General features: G+C 41.0%; 1 protein-coding gene and 1 long non-coding RNA gene across 2 annotated transcripts in view; one reads left to right on the top strand and one right to left on the bottom strand.

Annotated features, from left to right (window-relative positions):
* xpnpep2 (X-prolyl aminopeptidase (aminopeptidase P) 2, membrane-bound) overlaps window positions 1-17,463 on the bottom strand; it is a 29,279-nt gene that overhangs the window by 8,129 nt on the left and 3,687 nt on the right. Inside the window, exons 6-13 of the mRNA XM_054739173.2 lie at window positions 14,829-14,915; window positions 14,518-14,661; window positions 10,548-10,649; window positions 9,543-9,624; window positions 9,202-9,403; window positions 8,952-9,041; window positions 8,577-8,686; window positions 8,417-8,494 (exon numbers count right to left, since the gene is read on the bottom strand). Of these exons, the coding sequence (XP_054595148.2) occupies window positions 8,417-8,494; window positions 8,577-8,686; window positions 8,952-9,041; window positions 9,202-9,403; window positions 9,543-9,624; window positions 10,548-10,649; window positions 14,518-14,661; window positions 14,829-14,915 (895 nt within the window). The remainder of the gene's footprint in view (window positions 1-8,416; window positions 8,495-8,576; window positions 8,687-8,951; window positions 9,042-9,201; window positions 9,404-9,542; window positions 9,625-10,547; window positions 10,650-14,517; window positions 14,662-14,828; window positions 14,916-17,463) is intronic.
* On the top strand, window positions 8,213-11,292 carry LOC129162885 (uncharacterized). Its single transcript, XR_008562868.2, has 3 exons — window positions 8,213-8,281; window positions 10,188-10,269; window positions 11,160-11,292. It is a non-coding gene; the product is annotated as an uncharacterized lncRNA (long non-coding RNA).

Raw genomic sequence — 17,463 nt, 5'->3', positions numbered from 1 at the left:
CCAGGGAACCATTTTTGTTAAAGATGTTATTGCGAATCTACAGATTTTGAAAGGTTTTGAAAGCAAACACTCCTCCCCTCACGTATCTTCTGCCTTAACCAGAAACCAGCAATGCTGGATGAAACAAGATAGTGCTAAACACCAGTCGCCATTTTCTAGGTCCAAATATCTTTTATTATCCATGACTTCAAATGGTGTTTTTTTTTTATTTGGGACTCTGGTAGTTTGTCCTAAACTTGCAGTGGTAGCAGCGGGCTGTTTCTCTATTATTAAGCAGAGAACCTCTCAGTGGTGTTCAGTGTGAGTGCTTAATGAGTGGAGGACCCAGGGACGTGCAGAAGTGCAGCAGTTCAGCAAGACCGACAACCAGATGGTTCAAAGTTTGCTTTCAGTCTGAAATGTGTGATTGGTGGAGGTTTTTAGACAAATGCAAGTCAACAACTTTATTAGTTTTTTAATCTCCACAATATACTGTAACCCCGGCTTTCCACAGCAGCCGTCAGCAGCACGTTACTGCAGCAGCACGTCATAGCTGCTGATAGGAACGGCTGTGGTCAACAGAACCTTTTCCACAGGAGCCGTCGGCAGCCGTCAGCAGCGCGAGTCGGCCGCGTCTCAGGAGCAGCATGTCGCGGCCTTTACGCGCCGGTTCTATTTCCTACGCGCGACGCCTCTGAAACGGGTCAAGTTCGACATTTTTGGGGAAGGAAAGACAGGAAATCGGACGCGGAAATGGAGAGAAGCTCCCGAGATTTTCAGAATAAAGAACGTACTGCCTTCCGGTCGCTTTACTTTAAAAAAAGGTTACTAACTGTGCGGCCCCGTGAGAAGTTATCACCTAGCTAGCGGTCTCTTTTATTTTTCAGGTCCGTATTGGCGATTATAAAACGGACAGAGTATAAAAACAAAAACATTTTGGAGCCATGTTGTAGTTTTCTCCTGCTTGTTGTTGTGTTTACTGACGAAGTCACTCGTGTGACTTCGTGCCCTGTCGGTGACAGCTGCTCCTCTGCTGCGTCGCGTCTCATGGGAAGGGCCAAGCAGCAGCTAGACGTGCTGCTGCAGTAACGTGCTGCTGACGGCTCCCGTGGAAACCTGGGGTAACCCCGGCTTTCCACAGCAGCCGTCAGCAGCACGTTACCAGTGGCGTGTCCAGATCTTTTAAAATGGGGTGGCCCAGGTGAGGCACAACTTTGTGCATGGGTGGCACCAATGGTTATGCTTTTTGTTGTTTTACCCCCAAGCCTTTTGTGGACAATGAAAAACCTATTTAAAGGTAAATTAGTGTGGTGGCACCTGGGGTGGCCAGTTAGATTCCAAGGGTGGCATCTGCTACCCCAGGCCACCCCCTGGACACGCCCCTGCACGTTACTGCAGCAGCACGTCATAGCTGCTGATAGGAACGGCTGTGGTCAACAGAACCTTTTCCACAGGAGCCGTCGGCAGCCGTCAGCAGCGCGAGTCGGCCGCGTCTCAGGAGCAGCATGTCGCAGCCTTTACGCGCCGGTTCTATTTCCTACGCGCGACGCCTCTGAAACGGGTCAAGTTCGACATTTTTGGGGAAGAAAAGACAGGAAATCGGACGCGGAAATGGAGAGAAGCTCCCGAGATTTTCAGAATAAAGAACGTACTGCCTTCCGGTCGCTTTACTTTAAAAAAGGTTACTAACTGTGCGGCCCCGTGAGAAGTTATCACCTAGCTAGCGGTCTCCTTTGTTTTTCAGGTCCGTATTGGCGATTATAAAACGGACAGAATATAAAAACACAAACATTTTGGAGCCATGTTGTAGTTTTCTCCTGCTTGTTGTTGTGTTTACTGACGAAGTCACTCGTGTGACTTCGTGCCCTGTCGGTGACAGCTGCTCCTCTGCTGCGTCGCGTCTCGTGGGAAGGGCCAAGCAGCAGCTAGACGTGCTGCTGCAGTAACATGCTCCTGACGGCTCCCGTGGAAACCCGGGGTTAAGATGCATGAAAATGAAAATGTTTTAAACTAATTTGTTTTCAACATTTGCCATTGCTGCTTTAAATGAAGATGAGTTTCAGCTCCTAACCCCGGCTTTCCACGGGAGCCTTCAGCAGCACGTTACTGCAGCAGCACGTCATAGCTGCTGATAGGAACCGCTGTGGTCAACAGAACCTTTTCCACTGGAGCCGTCGGCAGCCGTCAGCAGCGCGAGTCGGCCGCGTCTCAGGAGCAGCAAGTCGCGGCCTTTACGCGCCGGTTCTATTTCCTACGCGCGACGCCTCTGAAACGGGTCAAGTTCGACATTTTTGGGGAAGGAAACACAGGAAATCGGAAGCGGAAATGGAGAGAAGCTCCCGAGATTTTCAGAATAAAGAACGTACTGCCTTCCGGTCGCTTTACTTTAAAAAAGGTTACTAACTGTGCGGCCCCGTGAGAAGTTATCACCTAGCTAGCGGTCTCCTTTGTTTTTCAGGTCCGTATTGGCGATTATAAAACGGACAGAACATAAAAACACAAACATTTTGGAGCCATGTTGTAGTTTTCTCCTGCTTGTTGTTGTGTTTACTGACGAAGTCACTCGTGTGACTTCGTGCTCTGTCGGTGACAGCTGCTCCCCTGCTGATTCGCGTCTCGTGGGAAGGGCCAAGCAGCAGCTTACGCGAGCAAGACGTGCTGCTGCAGTAACGTGCTGCTGACGGCTCCCGTGGAAACCCGGGGTTAGGAGCAGCATGTCGCGGCCTTTACGCGCCGGTTCTATTTTCTACGCGCGACGCCTCTGAAACGGGTCAAGTTCGACATTTTTGGGGAAGGAAAGACAGGAAATCGGATGCGGAAATGGAGAGAATCTACCGAGATTTTCAGAATAAAGAACGTACTGCCTTCCGGTTGCTTTACTTTTAAAAAAGGTTACTAACTGTGCGTCCCCGTGAGAAGTTATCACCTAGCTAGCGGTCTCCTTTGTTTTTCAGGTCCGTATTGGCGATTATAAAACGGACAGAACATAAAACACAAACCATGTTGTAGTTTTCTCCTGCTTGTTGTTGTGTTTACTGACGAAGTCACTCGTGTGACTTCGTGGTCTGTCGGTGACAGCTGCTCACCTGCTGCTTCGCGTCTCGTGGGAAGGGCCAATTATGGCAAGCCAAAACCGCCACAATACGCCACTTTCCCAACCCGTCTAGTTAAGAAATGGCGAAAAAAACGCCGTTTGATGTGCCAAGACGTCGTAAAATACGGCGAAAACTCTGCCAGAACGCCGTAATTGACGCCGTTCTGAACGGTCCCGTAGAACGCCCGTAAAATACGATGTTTTTTTCCGGACAATGAACGCCGTTTTTTACGTCACCCTAATCCCAGACGCGTTCTCTGTGTGGGTGGCGTAAAATACGGCGTTTGGTACGGACCTTGAACGCCGCTTATTTCGCCGTTCTGTGACATAAAACGCCACTTTTAACGCCACTTTGTGACAGTTTTAACGCTTTTAAAATTCAACTTTACTCTCATTTATGCAGAGCCCTCCCCATGGGTTTCTCATCCACTTAATTTAAACTCCAGTGACCCAATGAAAGACGAGGAGGTTGAGGCAGCACTAATTCATCCCAGATTCGCCGGGCTGTCGGGCTGTGCGGACTACTGTTTTCTAATACAACTCGGCTCTGTTTCAACTAATTTCACTGTATTGAAAAAGCCTTGAAATGTAGTAATATTATCAACAATGTGTCAATATTATTATGTTTTCTGTCTCTTCTAAGAGCCAAGCAAACATCAGCCTTAGATGGAAATAAGCATTCCAGCTACCTGCCTTCACCTGGAGGGATCTCAGACAGGACGGGTCCTATAGGAGCTGTCTACGGGTTCCTGATATGAGAGGTTCACTCCACCGGCAGTGACCAGCACGACCCCCTGGATCGAACGAGAACCTCCACACAAAAGATGTGTAGACTTGCACAGATTGCGTCGGATGGTTTTTAAATAAACAATTCTCTAGTTATAAACAAGAAAAAAATTCTTTTACAATCCAGACTTCACCTTTTCTCTCAGATACAAAAAATAGTTTTGCTAAACGTCTAGCTTCCATTACAACATTTCACATATCACATTTAATCACTCCATATCCATTACACCATCTAATTATTCATATCTTGTCATGTATAATCATTAGTTTAGTAAAAAGAATTAAATTAATTTCATAAACTATATACCGACTCTGTCTGAATTAATACGAAGTGTGTTTATGGTCCCTAAAATAGCAAAGAACCCTAGAATCTTCTGATTAAACAAAGATCAATCAGGTTGATATTTCATATTTATATGGAATCATCACATCTTATTGGTCATGATTAACAAATGTAGGTCTTTCACGCTACAGTGTTATAGATCACTTTACTCGAGAACCGGTTCCCACTGTTTTAATGCATTTTTGCAAACAATTCTATCAATTCCACGCAGTGCAAATGACATCACCACACCTGTTATGTAGCTTAAGGCATTTTTACTCAGCAGGAAACATGGCGCCTAAATGGCACGTATGCTCGAATGTTTGATTATACTTTACAAGAAAGGATGACAACAGGGCAACTTGCAATACTTGCAAAGTAGATATTTAATTAAAGAAAGGAAACCCTATAAATATGCAAAAGCATTTGCACACACAGTACGCTATGACTTAAAGTGAACGTCATGTTTTTAAGCATTAATACACTGACAGTTATAATGCAGGGACAGTGTGCACTTAGTTTTTTGCCACCCATTGAACTACTTGGGAATTGATCAGGAATTGATAGACAGAATCAACGCTGGCATTGATATTGGAAAAACGTATCAATTCCCACCCCTAGACCTGCCTGTAGGTTTATTTATTTATTATTTATTTATTCTTGTTTTACCAGGAAGGTTCCTTTGAGAATAAAAACCTAATTTTAAAGGGAATCCTGGCCAAGAGGCAGCAAAAGTTACAGTTACAAAATTTTTCGGTTACACAGACGTGGTATGTACAAAATTACAGAAGGCAGTTACAACACAGGGAATCTGTGTCAAGGGCTCTCAGTCTGGTTTTAAATGTAGTCAAGGAGATAAACTCAGTTAATTTCCAGTTTTCCTACAGCCTGTTCCATGCAGAAGGAGCAGAGTGAAGAAAAGCTTTTGCCCAGTTCGGTGCGAGCAAATGAAACACAAAGTAACAACTGATGGTTTGCACGCAGACTGTAAGAAGGTACACTTCTCTTTGAGCTTAAGTTACAGTTGTAGGTGAGTAGGAATCCAGGTGTAACGTCCAGCAATGGTCAGTTTTTACGTATAGTTTGACCACTCAACATCTATTCAACATCTGGTCAAAAAGGAGACACAAGACTGCATGTGTTCCCTTTAAATTGGCCTGCCTTCATCCCATCAGTTCAGAGCCTGCAGCTCTGAACACAGATAACGAAATGTCAACAATAACATTCTCTCCGCAAGGTCCAATCTTTCAGGATTCTTCATGCCTCCATATAAGGAACACTCGCAGCCCGGTTTAGTTGCTAAGTCAAAGAATGATTTCCTAAATCAGATATGAACTCCTACAACTTATAAGCTAAACAATCATTAAATAAACATTTGTATGTTGCTACTTATAATTATTATAATATAATCAAATGTGTCATTAATATGTGCTCAATGATTGAAGTTTGAAATGAATGTTATGTTATGATTACAGTGATTGAAATATGTCTCAGCATGTTGATACGACAAGGTCATCACCATTTGCACTCACATAAGGACAAAGTAAGTTTAAGTAAAACTCTGACACATAAATAGTCTTTTATCCTAGTCAGAGCCTCTGCATCAAAGAAGGCGTGTTTCTGAGGTTGTCTTGGTAACCATTCCTCAACTTGTCAACCTTTGGTTGGCTACACAAATTATAACATGAGAACATCAAAACTGGATCACTCTCGGGCGAGCTCTCAGTTCTAGAGAAAGTTTCAGACCGGCCATCTGAAGCAAAACCCTCTTTAACGCATCAAAGCTTTTGACACGTCGTCAAAATCTTTTTGCACCTGCGAAGCTGATACAGAAACAGTTCCTGCAGAACAAGCTGATATTGTTTAGACTCCTTAAGAGTCCCAGACGCGCGGTTCCATCTGCCTGTTGTGACCTGGAGACAACTCTAAGACCGGTTTAGTGGGGCCGCAGTTTCTTCTTCGGACCTTGGTGCCTGGAAGTCCGAGGACTTCGACATTCCGGATCTATCACGAGGGTCTTCGAGTGGGTACGTAGACAAGACAGATTGCGTCTGATGTGTTTTTGATGACAACCAACTCATAGCTTAACGTAAACCAAATTCTTTTACATCCAGAACTCAGCTCTCCTAGATACGGAAGTTCTGACTAACACCGCATTCACACATAGGTTCATACATCACCTTTATTTCCATCCATCACAGTAAATGTTAGTTAACTTGTCATGTTTTAATTGCTTGTAAAATAAATTTTTACTTTTATAAACCTGACTCTTTTCTGAATCAAAACGAAGTGTGTACAATCCCCTGACAAAGCAAGAATCCTAGATCTTCTGATTAAACACCGTAAAGACCAAGCAGGGTTGAAATAGAGTATCACAGCTTATTGGTCATAAGTAGGGGCTGCATGACTTAATATTTTTTAAAGTCGACAGTCAAGTAATAAAAATCGAGTCGACTTTGACTAGTCTTTGATGACGTCATACAGTTGGTTCGCTCACGTTTTTGACAATTGAAATTGCACCCACATTTTCAAAGTTAAACACATTTCTTTTAACAACGGTAGTTTCTGCTTCAGCCCCCCCCCCCCCCCCCCCCCCCCGCTTCAGCCCTCTCCCCCCTCCCCCTGCGCAGCGGCCGCAAACTCACTGATGTGCCTGCAGCCTCTCGGAGTTCCTGCTGCTCTAAACATTAAAATAATTATTTCATTTTCTGTTCCTCACATCTGATTTCCTCCAATGGTGTCTGTTTGTTGCAACCAGCAGGTACAAAAACTAATTTGTTTTTATTTGACTACTTTTCTGTCCTGCCTGTTTATTATCTTCCTGCATCTCCTCTCAATCCTAAAGAGAAACTGCTACCTGCCTTCATATATATTCACCTTATGAGTTACCTTTGAACTGCAGTTCTAAAAGATCTACCGACCACAAAAACAGCGGAGTGCTCGCCGGCCACATCAGTGATCGGTGCGTCATCGAGGACAAAACAGGTGATGTGCCCCGCTCCACAGCAGCGAAACGCATCAGGCACAAATGAAAGACAGAAAACTTAAAAGGAAATGAGCCGACATGAACGATCGCGTGTTAAATTTGTTTTTGAGGTGGCGACACCTGATTTGATAATGTTACTGTGGCCGTGCTCAGGATGCAGATGTCTGGAGCGCGTCAACGATCAGAGCTTTGCATGCGCAAGCTGTTTAAGGTTAGGATGGGGTGAGGGGAAGGTTAAATTGCAAGACGGTAAACGTCACAGTTTGGTTAAATGTCCGTTTTACCGTGGGAGTCAGTACCGACGCTCTGGCACAGCGCGTCGCCTCTCAGCGTGCAGGGGCTCACCACCTGCTGTCTTTTCCGAGGACTGCATCTTGTCGGTCATTATCACGTGACAGCGACTAGTGGATGACAGGCATAAAAAGTCACTATAGAGCAGTGAAGTCGACTAGTCGACTAGTTCATACAACCCCTAGTCATAAGTAGAGGTAATATATCTATTGAGCTCTTAAGGCACTCAATTTACCAAACCCTGCACAAGCATGGCCTTATAAATGAAAGTGAACCAATGTCTCAACCTTCTGGTGGATAAAGAAGGCCATCCCACTCAAGAACACAATTCATAATGATGGTATACAGTTAGTAATAAACCTCAGCGAGGCATGATAAACCACATCAATCTTACCAAGACACTGTGCTGAGGCATACAAAAGGTCTCCATAATCCAGAATAGACAGAAATGTTGCAGTAACTGGTCTTTTTTTTAAGTAATACATTTCTAGATATGCTGACAACTGCTAAATATATTGGACAAGTCTCCTGTACTTCTATCAAAGCTTATCAGCAAATGGAACTTCCTGTCCTTTTTCAGTTGAAAGCATTTTTGCTGTTCCAGAACCAGCTGTAAATCTTCCAGTTCTGCTGATGACGGCTGTTAAATAGCAAAGTGGGGTGGGGTGTGTGTGTGTGTGTGGGGGGGGGGGGGGGGGGGGGGGGGGAAGCATGGTGTTATAAGTTCAGGTACAGCTCACAGTACAAACACACATGACGATGCACTGACGTGGTGCTTCAGCTGTGGCCTGAAAGGTGAGATGATTTTCTCCCAGAAAAAAATGTAAGTTTTTCATTTATTTAATTGAGGTTTTATTTTTTTATGCCCATTTTTTTGTTAGAAAATGTCTTGATTATTTAATAATTATACTTCATTGCAAAGTTCAAATATAGGATTAAGAAGAAGTAGTAATCAAACCTGTAGTGGGCGAGAGCTGCATTTGGCCCACTTGCAGAGATGGTTTCAAAACTTGGGCCTCTGCTGTTGTTCTGTTTGCTGCGACATATAAATCATTTAAGTCTACAAATGCTTCAAGTCACATTTGTTATAAATCATCAACCATTACGTGTTTAGCCACCTGCGACATTTATTGACATATTCTGCAGCGCTCAGCTCCGTCTCTTTCCCATCGGGAACAATCTTTTCCAGCCGCATCAACAGCTGGATTACAGCGACGGCATCCCTCACCTGCACAGAGCAAAATGTTCATATTAGAAGAAAAACGTGTCAAGTTGTGTGTTTACCTATGTTCAAGATACCAGTGAAATGAACAACTGACCAGTTTGGCTTTAAATAGCAAAAAATAAAAAAAGTTTTAATGTAAGATTTATAAAAGTGGATGAGCAATGTTAAGCAAATATTTAAAAATAACTGTATTGCATCTGTACATTTGTGTGTGTGTGTGTGTGTGTGTGTGTGTGTGTGTGTGTGTGTGTGTGTGTGCTGGACATACATGAGCATCCCTCAGTATCTGCTGCTCGGTCTCATCCTTCACAGCTTTAGTGGTCAACACAGGAGAGTAGGAGCTTGTCATTAGTTTCTCCTGCATGAGAAGAAACCAAATTATCAGTAATAAATAAACCTAAATCCTACACTGCTATTTGATGTTGTTGCAAAAATCTAAAGAGTTTACTTGTTCAAATTAAACTTTTAACTCTCTCTGTGAATGCTTGATTGTGTAGAGACACAAAGGATCTGCACACCTGTGGTGTTATGATCTCATATAGAGCGTAGTTTGTGTACTCGGTACCAATCCACACTTTAACCTCTGGCTGGCTCACGTAGCTCTTTAGATGCTCAAGGACAGAGTCGTAGCTTCTGAGCTGCACACAAAGGGACTCGTTACAGGATGTGTTCAGGTACAATCTCAACTCTTCGGTGACCCGGTGTGTGTGGACAAAGAGCCTGTAGGAGACACAAGGGACACTTTTAACTCCTTTATGAGTGAAATTGATCACAGCTGTGTGGAGCTTTCAGAGGAATTAAAACATGAACTTATTGACAGTTATCTCCTTCAAATTGCACAACTTAATGAGCAAATTACCAGATCTCATTCATGGTCAGGAGAGTGTAGGAGTAGAAGAAGGGATTGTAAGGAATGTCGTTACCACGGAGATTAAAGATCCCTGAAAAGCAAACAAACACAAACATCATCTTCAACCAGTAGAAGCTTTCGTTCATTTATTCATTCGGGTTATTTCCATCCATCACTGAGACCATAAAGCCCTGTTTGCATCCACTATGCAAGTTTTAGGTCCATGACTTCTTTCAGTTTCTGTCATTTAAACAGATTCACAATTTCTGAAATCAGTATTCTGACTGAGGAATGACTTACAAAGCTGTGCTTCTTCCTTATGAATTACAAAAGATGTCTGAGAATAATTATTGTTAGGCTGAGGTGCAGCTGAGTGCATTCTGCTTCATGCCCTGATTGTTGATATCATTCTAGAAACTCTACTTTCAGTTGGGTGTTTTTACATCACCGATATTAGATTTGGATCAAGGCAGAGATTTGAGCAACATTTTACTTTTCACCTCTTTTGGCTTTTAAATATTTATTTTCCACTTATTAACTTATTTCAGGAAATATGTTTTCTATTTAGTATTTAGACTAAACATAAAGGAAAGATTTAGCGTGTTTAGTTTCAGGCCCAATCATAAAAAACTATGTTTTTCCCTCTCTCTGCAGACATTCAAAGCCAAAACAACACGCCAATATCCTCTGTACTGATGAGTCAAGTGTCGATTTTTAAAGCAACAATGAACCTCAGGTAACATGTAGAAAATAGAAAAAAGGGTTAATATTTGTATTTACAAAAGGAAAATCATAATAATTTAATAAAAAAATATTTTCTGACTTTACTTTGACAAATTAACCCATATTGTTAAACAATTTTTTCAAAGGAGAAAAACAAATGTAATTTCTTTGGTACTTAAAAACCGTCACAAGCTACATTCTGTTTTAGAGGTTTAGTCAAGCTTTCATGGGATGAGTAATCAGCATTCCTTCACTAATGTAACTTAATGTTTTCTGAATAGTTTTACTCACAAGCTGTTTCATCCAGAGCTGAGAGCAAAAGTGCCGTGGGCTTGTATGGATTGTCCCTCATCAGACTCCGTATGTGCTCCACCTTCAGTTGCCATGACCTTTCTGCAGAGAGATGTAACTTTTAATTGCATTCTGTAAAAAAAAAAAAAAAAAAGTAAAAATTTCTCTAACTCGCTTTAAAGGTGAACACTTGTTTAATGAATTATTTCATGAATTAGCAGTAGTCCCTAGTAGGAATCAATGTTTGTACATTGTTCTCTGGGGAAAAAATACACTGGTGCACCAGTTTCAGGAACTAGAATTGCGCCACATCAGCGTAGAGCTTCAGACAACAGGATTTGGAGTCTTATTTCCTGAAACGTGGACATCTCTTCTCTTATTGGATAACAGCAACACAACTCTACCACTGACTGTGTTTGATCTGCAACACTGATGTTTTATCTCCACAAATAGCATACGCCTGGAGAAGTTCTGCTGCGTGGTAGAGTTGCGAATGCTAATGGTTAGCTTCTACTAGCCTAGACTCTGAGGTTTCCTGGACTCTAAACCATGTAGCTTACCAATTGGCCAAGTATTTAATCAAAATGACCAAAACTTAACTTCTTCATACAGGCCAGTCTGACACCGTGGTGCCGATATGAAGTCTATGAACTTGAGCCAACATTCTTAACTTATCATGTGGTACGTCACGACTCCTCAAGGCTGCAGAAGACCCAGGACCTCTTATCCATCCTCTGAATAAAGTTTATCACTCCTGGCTCATAAAATGACACTATATCTTTATAAGTTTATATAATCATATTTTGTTGAATGGACAATATGTTTAAATCCAAAGTATTTTAATAATGTGTCCAATACACTACATTAATGAAAGATGGGTTAACATTGATGTTATTCCTGTAATGATTTATTTCAGATCTTAAATTACACTAGATTAGTATTTGTTGAACTTAATAATGTTAATCTATCAGTATGAACACATTAATATTGCCATTTTATTGTTAATGATTCATATTTTCACTTCACATAAATGTTTGACATTTTACTTCACATTAAGAATATTACCTCCCTAAGTTTCTGAGAGAAGGAGGGATGTCTGAGGTATTTTAAACTTGTCAAATTCTGATTTGTCTAAATGTGTAAACAACAGTTAATAAAAGCTGATTCACTTCCTGGACTAGCCAGTTCTCAGCAGCTTCCTGGTTCAGCTGACCGGGTGAGCAAAGTACTTGGAACCATCCTCTCTCTTGACTCAAGGTCAAAGCCTCTTTGCAAGTGGCATCAGATGCAACAACTCATCAGAACCTGGCAGCATCTTATGGCCGGTGATAATTTAATTCACAGGGAACTACGACTCTTTGAGTTTCCAGGAGCCAATCCATTTGGTGACATCGCCAATCTGGCTGCCTTTCCTCCGGACCGCCGAGAGCTGCCGTCACACAAGGGTATTGTAGACCTGCACGCTGGCGTGGGATGGCTTTATGAATAATTGATAGCTTGTTAAGCCATACAGTCAAACTGATTTGACAACAGACATCACAAGATCTCTCAGATTCTTAATAAGGTTTTGCTACAAAACATCTTACTTACATTCCATCATTCTGTTCATTGTCTCTGTTATCTTGTCCACCCATCATTCATTATAATTAGTCATGTATAATCATTAGTTTAGAAATATAGAATTAAATTTATTTTTATAAACTATATTTTGACTCTGTCTGAATTAATATGAAGTGTGTGTTTCCCTGAATAGTCCAGAAAACCTAAGGTAATATTAAATCAAATATTCAAAGAACAATCAGATTGATAATTCATATTTATGTGGAATATCACATCTTATTGATCATTTAATAAGTGTACATTTAATCACGTTCTAGGGATGGGTACCTTTGACATTTGAATCGATTCGGTACAAATTCCCGGTACCTAGGAATCGATACCGGTACTTAACGGTACCAATTTTCGATACTTTTGAGTGTTTATTATTTTAATTCTCTTTTATAATTAAATATATATTTTTTGCAATATATAACAATATTTGATAAATATCACGATAAATAACATTCAACTGTTTGTATTTTAACATCGTCCTTGTAGTTTTATAAGCTGAAAATTAAACTGAAGCAAACATCTTTACTGTGAGCTAAATTTACTGTGTATCTTCATTCCTTTTGCCATGTTGTTTCATTTGATTTTTCCTACTGGGAAGTTAGAATTTCCGAGGAGAAAGCGAACGCACCATTAGCTGATAACAACAGTGACTTAGGAAGCTAACATATCAAGTTAACGTTATCTTAAACAGTTTGTTTAACTGCTGGAGCAGATTAAAATGATGATGCCTCACACTTAGATCGTTGTAAAGTGAAGCCAAACTTTAGAGCGCGTTCATGTTCTTCTAGTCGGAAATTTGGAGTTCCGAGGAGAAAGCGAATGCACCATTAGCGAAACGGAAGCTAACAAATCAAGCTAACGTTATCTTAAACATTTTATTTTCCTACCGGAGCAGATAAAGATGAGGATGTCTCACTTAGATCGTTGTCGCTGGTTTCATCATCACCCAGTTAGTTACCCATCACATTTAGTGAAGTGGACCCAAGCTTTAGCGTGCGTTCTTTGCATGCTGCTCTGTTTACAACTGGCTCGCAGCGAGCGATGACATAACGCTCTTGCGCATGCGCAGCTGTCTTGGCAAGTTCTCGTTATGAAGGACGGGCATCGAAACGAGGCACCATTTGAAATGACGTGAATCGGTGCTCGGTCGGTACTATGGAATTCGGTCGGTACCTTAAAAAGTACCGAATTCGGTACCCATCCCTACCAACAACAGCCTTCCCTGTCGTGAGTCAAGATGGGTGAGTCCATGAATGTTAAGTGACAGTGTGACGTATATCTGTCAGGATTTTCTAATCCTAGAGTTTCACAATTTATTATCAGAAGCTAATGCAGAAGATAGGTGTAGGAGACTATTTCGTGTTCAGCCTGCGCTCAAAACTCAGAGTGACGGATTATAATCAGAAATATTCATTAAAAATGAGTTTCCAGTGTTCCACATTTTTAATAACAAACATTTGCAACAGTGAATATTGTCTGACATTATGAAAGATCATAACTTTCACGTTTGTTTCATGTGAAAGCAATGGGCTGTCAAAGTAAGAACTATGTTTTTGCTATAAAGTATGTATAATTGGCACTGAGGGAAAGCAAAACAACAGCTGGACACACGAAAATATTGAAAACGCATTAATTAACAAAGCTCTGACAGTGAAGATGCTTCAGAGTGCTCAGTCACACAAATAGAATGTGTTCATTTCAGAGACGTCACCTTGTTCTTTGACATTCAAGTCATCCACCAATTTTTGATTACCTAATGGACTCCAGACGGTCAGCCAAGCATAAAAACATCCAAATTTACATTATGAGACAGTATTAATAAATAACTTGCTTAAAGCCCTGCACGAAACGATTTTTCCAGTTTATAGTCAAATATACACACACACACACACGAGTACGCACACACACACACCCACACACGCACGCACGCACGCACGCACACACACACACAAACACACACACACCATTAAGTCTAATGGTGCCCTCTATTTGTTCCATTGCTCTAATCTCCAGTCATAAAGGCTAATAAGTCAAACATCAGGACACTTTCCTTGTCTGGAGGCTTATCCAGTCAGGATTTTATCTGTCTGACAGATGTAAAAAAACCAACAACACACATTTATGGTTGTGTTTGCAGAGCTGCTTAGTGCTCTCTGTCCAGTTTGCAGGTATTTATCAGTACACAGCCCACCTGCAGTGTGTGTGTGTGTGTGTGTGTGTGTGTGTGTGTGTGTGTGTGTGTGTGTGTGTGTGTGTGTGTGTGTGTGTGTGTGTGTGTGTGTGTGTGTGTGTGTGTGTGTGTGTGTGTGTGTGTGTGCAGAAAACACAGTTACGTAAACACAAATGCAAGAAGACCCACGTATGACTCTATCAGGGAGGCGGGTGAGGCTTTCTGGTAGAAGTGGAGGTCTGTCCTTCCACACCTGGTCAACCAGATTAATAGGGATTGACTTCAAGCTTCGGCTGCTTGACTCCAGACTGATGGCGTAGTGCTCCTGTGTCTCTAATGGAGGAAATTGCAGAAGATTACACACACACAGACTGGAATTGACTACAAGTAAACAGTCTGCATGGCGTCCTGTGGCTCTATCAATACATTTTTTTCTACTTTACAAGTGATTTATTGATTTGAGGCAGGACTGTCAGATGAGGCGGCAAAGTGAGACTTACTGAGGGAGAACAGGAAGGGATCAAAGCCGATGTTGCCGCCAGGCGGCACCTCTGAGATGAGCCACTCTGCCAAGCTGCTGATGGAAACTACAACATCAGAGAGGAGTGTTCAACCTTTTTCTGTCCAAGCAGGATGAAAGCACCCACACATATGATACATCAAATCGACCAGCTTGATCTCAGGAATCTTGTATAAAATTTTATATGCGTTATCTGTTACCATGGTAACACAAGTGCATAAGGATATCCCCAAACAAGTCTCACTGAAATGAATGTGAAAAGCCTAATATTGAGCCTAAAACACACTGCTGTTTCTTATCTTTCTGAGCTCAATACACTTAAAACTAGCAGCATAGCTAACATTTTAACACTAGTCAGAAGGCAGGAACTGCCCCCTCCTCCTTTACTGCTCTCTCATTGGCTGAGAGTTTTCAATCGTCTTCCGCCTAAAAGGAAAAATATACCCACACATATGATACATCAACTCAACCTGCTTGGTCCCAGGAGTCTTGTATTAACTTGATATTGTGTTCTGCGTTACCATGGCAATGTGTTTAGCAACAACGTTTAACAACATTTTAGACACAACTGTATCAACATACTTTAATATAGAAATGTTATTCAAAGTTTAAAAGAGTCATGTGACATTGTACATTGCTTTATTAAAGCAGACTCCTGTCATCTGTTACCATGGAAACACAAGAAACTACAAATTACTTTAACCAAGTCTCATAGGAATGAACGTAAAAAGCTGAATATTGAGCCAATAACAGACTTCTGTTTTTGATCTTTTTGAACTATCTGTACTTAAAACTAGAAACAAGTTAAATTTGATTGACCGTCAGAAAGTGGGAAAGTGCCCTGCTCCCTCCCAGCTCCCTGATTGGTTGAGAGAGGTCAATCATCTTCTGGCTAAATGGAATTACACACCCACACATGTGAGACATCAAATCGATTGGCTTGGCCTAAGGAATCCATCCACATATAAATCCATACATGCTTCTATCCATCCATCCATCCATCCATCCATCAATCCATCCAATAAACTATCTAACATCCATCCAACAGTCCATCCATCATTTCATTCATCCAACCATTCATCAATTCCATACCAAGTCTGAATATATGTTAATCTGTCAGTTTCAGATATCAGTAAATGTTTCTAAATTCACAGTTCAGCCAATTGTAAAAATGTACCCATTAAACTATTCTCATTCAAATGCCAGCTGTTTAAACATTTCAACTTTTGAGTTTTTAATCAATGTTCAAAGATTTAAGTTTTCTGCTCTTGAGCATTTTTTTGCCCATTCTCCACCTATATTCTGAGCTTAATTATACTTGGTGATTTTTGCTTCTAAATCTTTAAATACATTCAGCTCATTTTGATGGTTTAGCTTAGTTTCAGCTTCACTTCAGCTATTCAACAGCTTCAGCAATCAGTTTCCAAATTTAGCATATGCTGCTAATTTCACAGTTCAGCTAAATGTAGAGATTAAACTGTTAAACTTGTCCTACAGAAATAACAGGTGTTTAGACATTTTAGCTGTCCAGATTTTTATATAATGTTCACATATTTCAGTTTTCTGCTGTTTAGGATTATTTGTCTCTATTATTCACTTACTTTTTGTGCTTTACTTGGTTGTTGGTGCTTTTTGCTTCTACTTCTTTCAATACATTCAACTCATTTTGTCAGTTTTGCTTAGTTTCAGCTTCAGTTCAGCTGTTAAGCAGCTTCAGCTTACAGTTTTAGCTATCTAGCATTCAAACAGCATTTCTGCAAGAAATGCAAATTTTTCTAGTTATTATGATGTAGGACTCACAGTTTGACCAAACTTTTTTTGTCTTGATTTTGAGGAAAACAAGTCAGTGTGTATTGAGAGGAATAGAATAGGATAGAATAGAATAGAATAGAATAGAATAGAATAGAATAGAATCTCCTTGAACAATAACAGAAATTCAGTTTTTATTTCTGCTTAAAAATCTCAATTTTCAGATAGTTCTTAAAGGGGCATTATGGAATTTTGACAGCCAAAACATGTATAGAAATAATAAATTTCTTCTTCATACATTCTCCTGCAATGCCCTGGTCCTGTAGAATGAGCCCTGGCATTTTTACTGTGATTGCCTGTTTTTCTGTAAAATCACAGAAAAAGAGAGCTGCTCGGGTCGAGCAGGCTGCTTCATGCGCGTTCACGCTCAGACATAGCCCGTAGCATTTGCCATCAGTAGCTTTAGCAGCAGAGTGAGGTAGTGCCAACTCAGCGAATTTGTCACTGTTCCTAACGCCTAGTGATGAACCTAGCTGCATGTCTGAGGACCCTTAGCTACTTTCTTCTAGATATTTCCTGCAAATTAGCAACAAAATAGCCATTTTCGCTCCGAACCGTTCTTTGAACGTTGTTTCAGCTGTCATCGAGGATATAAATGTTACAGATACATAAGCCATCAATGGCGCTTTAGCTCACCTAGTATGATATCAGATTCCTGTGCGGAAGACCCGGGTTCGATTCTGTATGTGAAGATAGCTTATTTAGAGTTTCTTTTGTACATTAATGGTATTTTTTTTACAGTAAGATGCCCAAATTTTTATTTGAGACTCGCCGAACGGCATTGAATTCACAGATAAAAAAGACTT

Source organism: Nothobranchius furzeri, chromosome 1, assembly GCF_043380555.1.
Source record: "Nothobranchius furzeri strain GRZ-AD chromosome 1, NfurGRZ-RIMD1, whole genome shotgun sequence".
Taxonomy (NCBI): Eukaryota; Metazoa; Chordata; class Actinopteri; order Cyprinodontiformes; family Nothobranchiidae; genus Nothobranchius; species Nothobranchius furzeri.
Note: the sequence above shows the minus strand (reverse complement) of the source record. Positions and strands in the feature narration are given on the sequence as shown.